This window comes from Pagrus major, chromosome 15 (genome assembly GCF_040436345.1).
Source record: "Pagrus major chromosome 15, Pma_NU_1.0".
NCBI lineage: Eukaryota > Metazoa > Chordata > Actinopteri > Spariformes > Sparidae > Pagrus > Pagrus major.
Genome location: NC_133229.1, coordinates 8506625 through 8515906, shown reverse-complemented (window position 1 = coordinate 8515906; position 9282 = coordinate 8506625). Strand labels below are relative to the sequence as shown.

General features: G+C 39.4%; 1 protein-coding gene across 1 annotated transcript; it reads left to right on the top strand.

The window, feature by feature from the left end:
- The first annotated feature begins 669 nt into the window (after nucleotides 1-669).
- cxcl12a (chemokine (C-X-C motif) ligand 12a (stromal cell-derived factor 1)) lies at nucleotides 670-7721 on the top strand. Its single transcript, XM_073482303.1, has 4 exons — nucleotides 670-790; nucleotides 2389-2506; nucleotides 3526-3609; nucleotides 5781-7721. Exons 1-4 carry the CDS (start codon nucleotides 724-726, stop codon nucleotides 5806-5808), a joined length of 297 nt encoding a protein of 98 aa, XP_073338404.1. The 5' UTR covers nucleotides 670-723; the 3' UTR covers nucleotides 5809-7721.
- The last annotated feature ends 1561 nt before the right edge of the window (nucleotides 7722-9282 follow it).

Sequence of the window (9282 nt, the reverse complement as noted above, 5' to 3'; positions counted from 1 at the left end):
CTTTTCATAGCTCTGGCAGCAGCCACAGGAACATGTCGAGCAGGGGGAAACCTATCCAGTGTTCAGCCGGTGGGCAAATTTGACATGTTTTATTAAATTACTGAAATATCTTTTAAAGCAGTCAAATAAAGGCAAATTTGCTTCTTATGTCATCCTAAAATTATAACACACATGACTGCTTAATTACTGCACATAATATGACTTCTTAAAAAGAGAGAGAGACCTGTGTGTGTGTGTGTGTGTGCGTGCGTGTGAGTGTGTGTAGGTGTGTGTGAGAGAGAGCGTGTGTGTGTGTGTGTGTGTGTGTGTGTGTGTGTGCCGGTTTGACGCGCTGTGCGTAATTTGGCAGCCAAGTTGAGAACACGCAGACAGGAAACAAGGATTTTCTTTCAAAATAAAGCACGTATCCCAAACATTGTGCAAAAATAGTCATCAACCTCTGATATGTTGCGAAGAACGAACTCAACAAAATGTAAATCTTATATTTTTATTTTGGTCGCAATTTGAAACATTACATTACTGATTATTAATCCGCCACAACAAAAAACATGCATTTTAACACTTTTACTTTGTTATCTACCGGAAGTCGTATATATTTTAATTCTTTCTAGCTTTTTCCTGTTCACACTGGTGTATTAACGCTCCGCCACAGTCCCGTGTGCCACCACAGCTCCTCTGGACTTTACTCTGTGTAGGATCAAATCTCAGTGGCATTACCGCAGAATGGATGTGAAGCTGTTGACGCTCTTGGCTGCGCTCACGGTGGTGATGTACGCGCCTCCATCACAAGGTATCACTTTATTTTCTCATTTGTTGTGTGTTGCTGGCTCAGGTTTATTTAGACTTTTTTATTTTTGCAGCTGCTCAATGTAAAATAAAGCCTTTATCTGCAAGGTATTCCCATTTTAGGTTGTTTAATTACTATTTGTCTGGATGGATCACGGGAAGTGAGAAAAAAAGAAATACAAATTTCGTATTTTCTGCGCTATTTCTGAAATACTTGCGCAAAAGTAAAGTTTAAATAAGCGTCTATTAGCTTTCCCATTCCATAACTGATGTATATTATTACTTAAATATATAAATAACTCTGATTAACTTTTTCAATTGCTGCATTTATCCTAAATTTGCATTTAGACATAGCCTCAGTAACAAATCCACCCAAATAAACGGCAATTTAAAACAGATGTATAAATCCAATTACATAAAATTGAAGTGCAAATCTTGCCTGTACTTGTTAATCAAACGTAACAGCTCTTCATCTTAACTAAAATATTATGTTCATCTGACAAAATGTTAGTGTATTCAATGCATGAGCGTCTTCTGGTGTGGGAAACCTGTTTTCCATCGTGCGTAAAGCGCCTACAGGCTGCACATGCGGCTCCAGCGGTGAGAAACTGCCCATCGGATCACTGATCAGCGTTTGTATTTGTTCTGCTCTCTGTTTTCATTCAATCACAGCCAAATGAGGCAGCTATAAGACAAAGCCACAGCTAGTCTACATGGCGACATCAGTCACCCAACTAGAAGGTGTTGCTCCTTTTATCATGTTAATTCCTGTGGCTCATGTGTAAAAACAATTAGCATAGAGTTTAATCTATAGCAGCACTCCTCACCATCTGTTTGTTGTGACCTGCAGTTTCCATTTAAAATCAACTTAAACACTCACCTCGGATACTAAATAATTTCACGCATTTTTCACCACTCTCAGCTTGGTTAATCCTGATTTTTTTTTGTCGTATAGGTTTCACGAAAAAAGAAAACAAAGTCCTATTTATTTTTCCACATTTATCAGCCGTGAAAATCTGAGGTTGTAGCGGAAAGTATGCACATCCATCATGAGGTTTAAGGACCACACAGTCCACAGTTGTGTCTGACTGAAAGAGTTAGTGTTTGTGCGTCTAGAAGTCCTGTTCTATGTGTCTCCTACCTCTGAGTGGGTTCTGTGGCTCAAGCCAAAAATGCTATAAAGCCTAAATATGTAATTTTGATTTAAAGTTGGTCAATGTTGGCTCCATCCTCCTGCAACAATGCACAAATATAACTGAGATAGATAACAGATAGATGGGAAATTCTTATGCAACATGAAAGTACTGTGCATGGGTGGTTTGCATGTACGGACAATACCCTGTAGATTTATAGAGATTCTGCATCCAGGCTTCAACTTGTTGATCTGTGTACATGGTTGTACTTGTTTTCTGTACCATTTTCATGTAATTTGATTGTTTGTAATACGGTTCAGTCTCATTTATATTCAGCCTTATCTGTCCAGCAATATCCCAGTTTTCACATGAGATCATTACCTTCATCTAATCTGTTTAATCCCCTTATTTGAAACATGCTTTGCTGTAAATGTGAAACAGATGCTCATCCTCCTCTCCTCTTTCTCAGCAAAGCCCATCAGCCTGGTGGAGAGATGCTACTGCCGCTCAACAGTCAACAGCCTCCCACGAGGCTACATCCGAGAGCTCAGGTTCATCCAAACGCCCAACTGCCCCTTCCAAGTGGTGTGAGTATGCTTTTTAAATGCTGGGTTCAGTGTGTGGCACCAACACAAACACAAAATCACATGTTTTTCACTCAGGCCCTAAAACATCAGACAGGTTTCCTCCTTGTTGGACATTTCTCACCATCAATCTCTGAGAGGTGACAGGCCAGAGAAAAGAGTTGTGCATGCATGTTTACACACACGCCCCTCTGTCACTCGCTTTCACACGTCGTTTTTACCTCCGGCCCCCCTGACGCATCCACAGGAAGTGCTCCATTTGAGTATGAGCGAACGTGAATGGGAGGTGGAAATTGGATGCAGTTTTGTTTTTGGACAGGAAAGCAATAACTGTGGGTTTTGTAATTGGGTTTGCTTCCCATTTGCTTGTCACGCAGCGTTTCCTCCTCATGCTGTGCTTACAACCTTCAGGCCTGATCTAAATCGTTGTTACGGCTCGTGTGGAGCTAACTTACAGATGAAAGTGCGCAACAATGCAGTTGGCTGCAATAGAGGGGAAAAATCATAAACAGTCAATGTTAAGAGTGAGAAAATGGATTGGCACATCTTGTAAAAACACTTACAGGGGGAAAGGGAAAAACACATTTTTAGTTCCTCAAAAACAGGACATGTGCACCAAAGGACGCATGATCTTCCACATGGAGACATATGATCTGGTCTTGACCCTTTCTGTAAATAACCACAGGGTTATGCTGGAGTTAGAAAGTAGCCCGTAGCCCCATGTTGACCCCTCAAACTCCATGTTTTTAAGTGCACATTTTATAGGTAACTCTATATAATACTTGAGGGATAAGAGCTTTGAATGCACTTATTCTTTACCTGAATGAATATATGTAGCAGCATCACATGTAGGATGAAAGAATAATCAGTCACCAGTGTGAAAGAGCGGTGTGTGTTAACTTGACACCGTAGTGTTAATTCAGTCACAATGAGTCAGGACACCTAATGTCTCTGCATTTTGAATAATTCACCCTTTCATCTTTAACTGAGTCATACACTGACTTCTCCTTTTTTTTAATCAGTGCTAAGCTGAAGACGAACAAAGAGGTGTGTGTGAACCCAGAGATCCGGTGGCTGCAGCAGTACCTGAAGAACGCCATCAACAAGTAAGATGCAACAAATCAGACTCACCTTATACCGATTGTGTGTTAGCTCCAATCCATGATCCTATCGTCAACCTTCATCAGATAACTCGTCTGGGGCGCCGCAAAATCACTTCCGCTCTATAGAGATTTAAAGTAAGGGCTGCGAAAGCACAAATGCGCATTTGGACATCTATCAATAGGCTATTGTGAAAGTGACAGCTCTTTAATTGCCCATTTATAATGGAGCCCAAAACCTGAGACGTGCTGGTACACGACTAAGTGGGAGTAGATTCACTTTCACACACTAAGCTTAATCTGCTCCTATAAGAGCGCTGTTATGTGTTCATCCCTGGTCATCACTGGTTATGTAAGACAAAGGTTGAATAAAATACAGACTTAAATAAATACTGTACATTTGCCTACCAGAGATTTCAATAATGGCCAAAATAGAGTAACTTCATAGAATTACCTTTGTCTTTTGGTCAACCTGTGTAACATTAAAGGGGCACGTTGTAGTTTTGGAGACGAAAGTCAGAATTTTAACATTAACAATATTAATGAGGTAATAAGGAAATATTTATTTTCCCCATAACTGAATAAGCAAGCTATCCCCAGAACACTGTTTTACGCTAAACATGTGGCAGGGTCCGCCACATATAAACAAAGTAAAACAGTATGAAATTGTGTTGTCCTTTAAGGTCAGTTTGTTTATTTACTTTATTCAGTCATGGAAACAAAGAGTGTGTTTATTATTTTGTTTAGGCATAAAAAAATTAAAATCAGTCAATGAAGATCTTTTTCTGCTGATGAAAATTTCTTCCCAAAACTACATAGTGCACCTTGAATGCAAAAACTTGCTTTCGAAATTCATGTCTGACATTGAGAAGGCTAAAAGTCACCGCCAATATCAACTGTCTCCTTCCTGCCATGAGGAAACCTTTCCCAAAAAACCGTCGGACACCGTAAAGTTTATAGAAAGGATCAAGTTGCCATCCTGTACTTTGTGCAGTCATGCATTTTCGAGGCTCCCCTGTCGCGGGTCGGATGAAACAAACTCTGCACTGTGCTCAGGAGACAGATAAAGATGCAAAAAGTGGATTTCCTTTTTTCCAACAAAAAGAAATTGAATGCAGTCTTGCAATCACCGACCCAGTGAGGATGTTGAGTCAATACCCACTGACTGAGTGACCCAGGGTCCCGCAGTCAGACTGTCTGTCTGAAGGATGATTGTGGAGCCTTTGACTTGCTGAGGTGTGAGCGCCTCTCTGCATAACAAAACAGACCAATGCATAGTGTAGATGGTGGTCATTTACAATGGATCAGACCTAATGTGTTTCCAATTACACATACAGCCAAAGGTGAGGAGGGACAAACTTATTTACAATGTGTGCAAATTACACACAATTGTAAAGTCATGCATTATGCCACTCTTTAGTGTGATAAACAAAACCATGATTACCTTTTATATCAGTCGAAACAGAGCTCGGCTCTTACAGTATCACTCCAATGTCAATAAATAAGCTGCCCACCCACATTCAAGTGTTTATACTGTTTGTATACGGTTACCGCAGTGGTATGTGTATATCACACCACAACTGCTGCAAATGAATGTTCTGCAAAATTACATATTTAGATTTATCAAAACAAGTTTTTTTTTAATTGAGGTGAAAGGTTTACAAAAAGCTGTGAAGTAAAAATCAATCTGTCAACAAGTAACTGACTAAAAACTTTGGAGAAATGGCCAACTGGCAAATGGGCGAAAAGGAGACCGTTAATGAGCTAAAACTGAGTGCAGGATGAATGTGACTTTAAAAGGCTAAAAATGTTGAGTTCCTGATTGCAGGTCAACAAACATTGTGGTCCTGTAAACCTGAAGCAGCTGTTTTTATTTGAATAGACAGGAACTGGGTATTTTCAGGATTTTGGCATTTTTCTGGCTCCCACTCATGGCTGAACAAATACTCATTAATTTTCAATTTGGTGTTTACTAGTTACATTTTTATGGCCAAGTGTTTATTAAAATGGCATAAATTTTGTTTGTCTCTCAGCCAAAGTTGTCTATCACATTGTTGTGGGTTTGGACAAAATTGGGAGCCAGAAACCAACCCTGTGAATGCTCAGTGCCAAGTTTTGCTGTATGATTTTGGCATTGTTCTCATAAAACTCACGTAAAATTTATTTTTCTCTTCCAGGATGAAGAAATCCAAACAGAGCATCTAAAAGCTCCTGCAGAGATCCTCCTGAGCCATCACAGATATGTAACATGTGATATGAGATCATCTGGTATGTTGTACAGCACTTATCCCGGCTGCCATGCTGCGGCCTTTTGCATGGAATAAACCTGCAACACCCCACCGTGAACACCAGCCCTGTCGCCGTCTTCACCATCACCACTCTCACCACTTATAGAGATCATAGATGTTATTAGTGCAAAGTGCAATTATATCTGTGAGTGTATGTTCATCTAACTATAATGTATATACTTTTCTGTTTAAATACTTCCACAGTAAAGAGCTATTTTTGGAGATGTCCTTGTCCTTCTGGCCTCTCTGTCATTTAGGAAAAGGGGTCGACCTCGGGGTGAAAGTGTTTAAGGGATGTAGGTCAGTGAGAGGGTTTTCTCCACAACAAAGATGAGTTAGCATCCCACAGTCCTGTAAAGTTCTGAGCCAGAAGACTTATAACAACTAATCCTAAACATGGCATCTGCTTATCCTTACTGTCTCTGAATTTGAATTGTACAAATTGATGAACAACAACGTATAGCTTTGCTTCTAAAAACAAAGGAACAGGCAGTGCCAGAGAGTTTGCCAAGTTTTTTCAATGTTTCAAACTAATTGGCACCATGGAATTTCAATGGGTGCCAGCTCAGCTACTCCCAGACTAAATATAAGATGTTTAAAAGATCCTAGTAAAAATGGCAATTACAATGTTTTTGTGATGGAAGTCAGGATGCCAAACGGGCTCGAGCATTTCCTGAGCTGTTCTGTGGCTATGATTACGCGACCCTGTGTTACCCAACTTGTCTGCCTCTCATTCTTAGAGAAAAAACTGAACATCTGGATCCCAAACACTTTTAAATGAGCAACCAATAAGTCTAAATTTACTGGAATCATAAAGCGTGGTTACTTAACAAGAGATGGTGAGAAATAAGTCCCAACACAGTTAGCTGTCTTACTAAACCGGTGTCAAAAAGTCTTGTTAGATGGATTCTGAATGTGATAACCTCTTAGCATGAATGTCCGTTTCAAAGAAGGGTGTACAGCATTTTGAAAAACAGTTACCACATCGTAGTTAAAACACTAAGGCCCTGTTTACACCTGGCATTAACATGCATCTTGAGATCCGATCGCTCAGACCACATTCGGATGTGGTATGACCACATTTATCCATTGAGGGACTGCCTAATCATCTGGATCAATCCTATGAGTAATTAGAAACATCTACTCTTCCATGTACCAGTGGCATCAGCGAAACAACAAGAATGAAAAACAACAGGCAAAATGGATTGCACATTACACTCAAACACACTGTTTAATTTCCATTTGGACTGACTGATCATATGCCAAGTTCTTTGCAAACTTCTTTTAATTTTGGGCAGAGAAGGCATGGGATGAACACTGCTGTCTCCCGCCTGCTAAAATCAACAATACATTTGGTCTTTGCAAATTCAATGGTCACTCCAGAACCATCGACTTGAGATCGGATCACCAAAGACATGTGTCAATGCCATGTGTAAACAGAGCCAAAGTTACAGTGAGAGCCACAGTAGAGAGAGTTTTACTGTAGTACCATTACTGACAATGAATAGATGTACATTGATATGGCTACCTATAACTGTCATGCAGATAGCAATGCACTTTATATCTGATGTATTCAAATTTTAATGGCAACATTTACCATCACTCACTGAGTCTGATCATTAAATTCTGTCTTTTGTCTTTATTTTCCATGTTAATCTTGCTGTTTTAATTCTTTTCTCTTTGATGATTGAATGTGTAGCAACATTTAACTGTTGGGAGATCTTTGCATCTATTCAATCTCCTTGTCATATGTCAAATTAATATTATACAAATGTTTTATTTTTGTACTCTTTTATGCATTTATATATTAAATCTCAACACTTAAATGAAGGAAGTGTACTCTCACAATTGAGTCGTCCAGCCGGTGTTTTATTGTAAAACTTGTAGCAGTTAGACAGTAAAAAAAAAGGGAAATCTTTAAAATGACATGGTTACTATTTTAATGTGTGTGTTCCTCTACATGTTAAGAGCCTCATACACATTTATACCCATTGATGCATACACACACACACACACACACACTCACACACACACACACACACACACACACACACACAGTTTTCCAGGTCCAACACACAGCTGCTGTAATCTTACTGTACTAGTAGGTCAGGGGGTAAATCAAAGACTTTGATGTAAGAACATGTGTTTAGCTTTACTCACAAGGGCAAACGAGAGCCAAGGACAATGATCCTGCCTGTTATTTAACTATTAACTCAACAAGCGACCATTAGGAAAACATTAGAGCTAAAAGGGATGAACTTTTAACTTCCCTCAAAGGGCATTATGTGAGGCGGAGCACAGTAGTATATGTGATGAGAGTGGTGCGCTGATTGAAACATCGGGGAGAGATAAAGGGCAGTCAGTGGCAGTCAGCAACCCATTTTGCCATGTTTACTGATTAGCTTTGAAGTGCTGTTTAAGCAGCATAGAAGCAGAGTCAGCAGCACTCTTGTGGGCGATAACGCCATTGATTTAGCCACTTATTTAGCTCTGATGTCCCAATTTGGATTGGGAATGAATCAAATGTAATCACTGTAGGAACTGATTGTGTTAGACTGATATCACTGGAGGAATCTGCAGGTAGCGAAAAGTGTTTCCCTCACCAGTAATGTGAAGATTGGGCAGCTTGTCTCATGTCACATTTTATCGATCATACAGAGGATAAACCTTCAGTATTTGTATTCTGAGTAAACAATGTAAAAAACATTTGTTCACTGAGAATATGTCAATTAAACTTTATAAGACAAACAGCTCACATGTCATTTGCCTTCTATCATCAATATGTGGCTCCATTATGACTGTGTGAGTTGCACGAAAACACACAAATGTGACATCTAATGAAAAGCAGTTGTGTCTAATAGTTCATAACTCGTTGTTTTCTTGGGATCACTGCCAACATCCTCCAGTTAAACCATGCAGGTGGTGCCATGAAGCCTGAGATGTAGTGAAAGGAGGATGTTAAAGGTTTAACTCTTCATTTTATGTGCACATTTCATTTACCTGTAAATGGAAAAAGTGCGGAAAAATATGCAAGAAATGTCTGAAAAGATCACCCATAGCTTTTAAAACTAAATCATTCATATAAAATGTGTTGAGTCTGAGAAACAAAACAGCTAATGTAAACATATAAAGAAGTCCCTTTGACAGTCTCCATTAAACAAGAGGCTGTGGAGAGTAAATGAGACATGTTTTAATCGCTAATGCGTCTGCACATCACATTTTACTAGTGTAACAAAAACATGATTAAATGCATTATTGGCAGATTTAAACAAGTGAGCTTTTTTCAGTGCATGTTGGTACTAAACTAGCTGGGCACTGAGCCTACATATACAACCCACAGATCTGCTCTCCACAATGCGTCTCATATATCAATCAGCAAACCTGAGACAGG

What these genes read in the sequence shown, in the direction of transcription:
- cxcl12a (XM_073482303.1), top strand. Translation starts at nt 724, where the DNA reads ATGGATGTGAAGCTGTTGACGCTCTTGGCTGCGCTCACGGTGGTGATG. An exon ending in GTACGCGCCTCCATCACAAG is followed by an intron (nt 791 to 2,388) that starts GTATCACTTTAT and finishes CCTCTTTCTCAG; the next exon opens with CAAAGCCCATCAGCCTGGTG. An exon ending in AACTGCCCCTTCCAAGTGGT is followed by an intron (nt 2,507 to 3,525) that starts GTGAGTATGCTT and finishes TTTTTTAATCAG; the next exon opens with TGCTAAGCTGAAGACGAACA.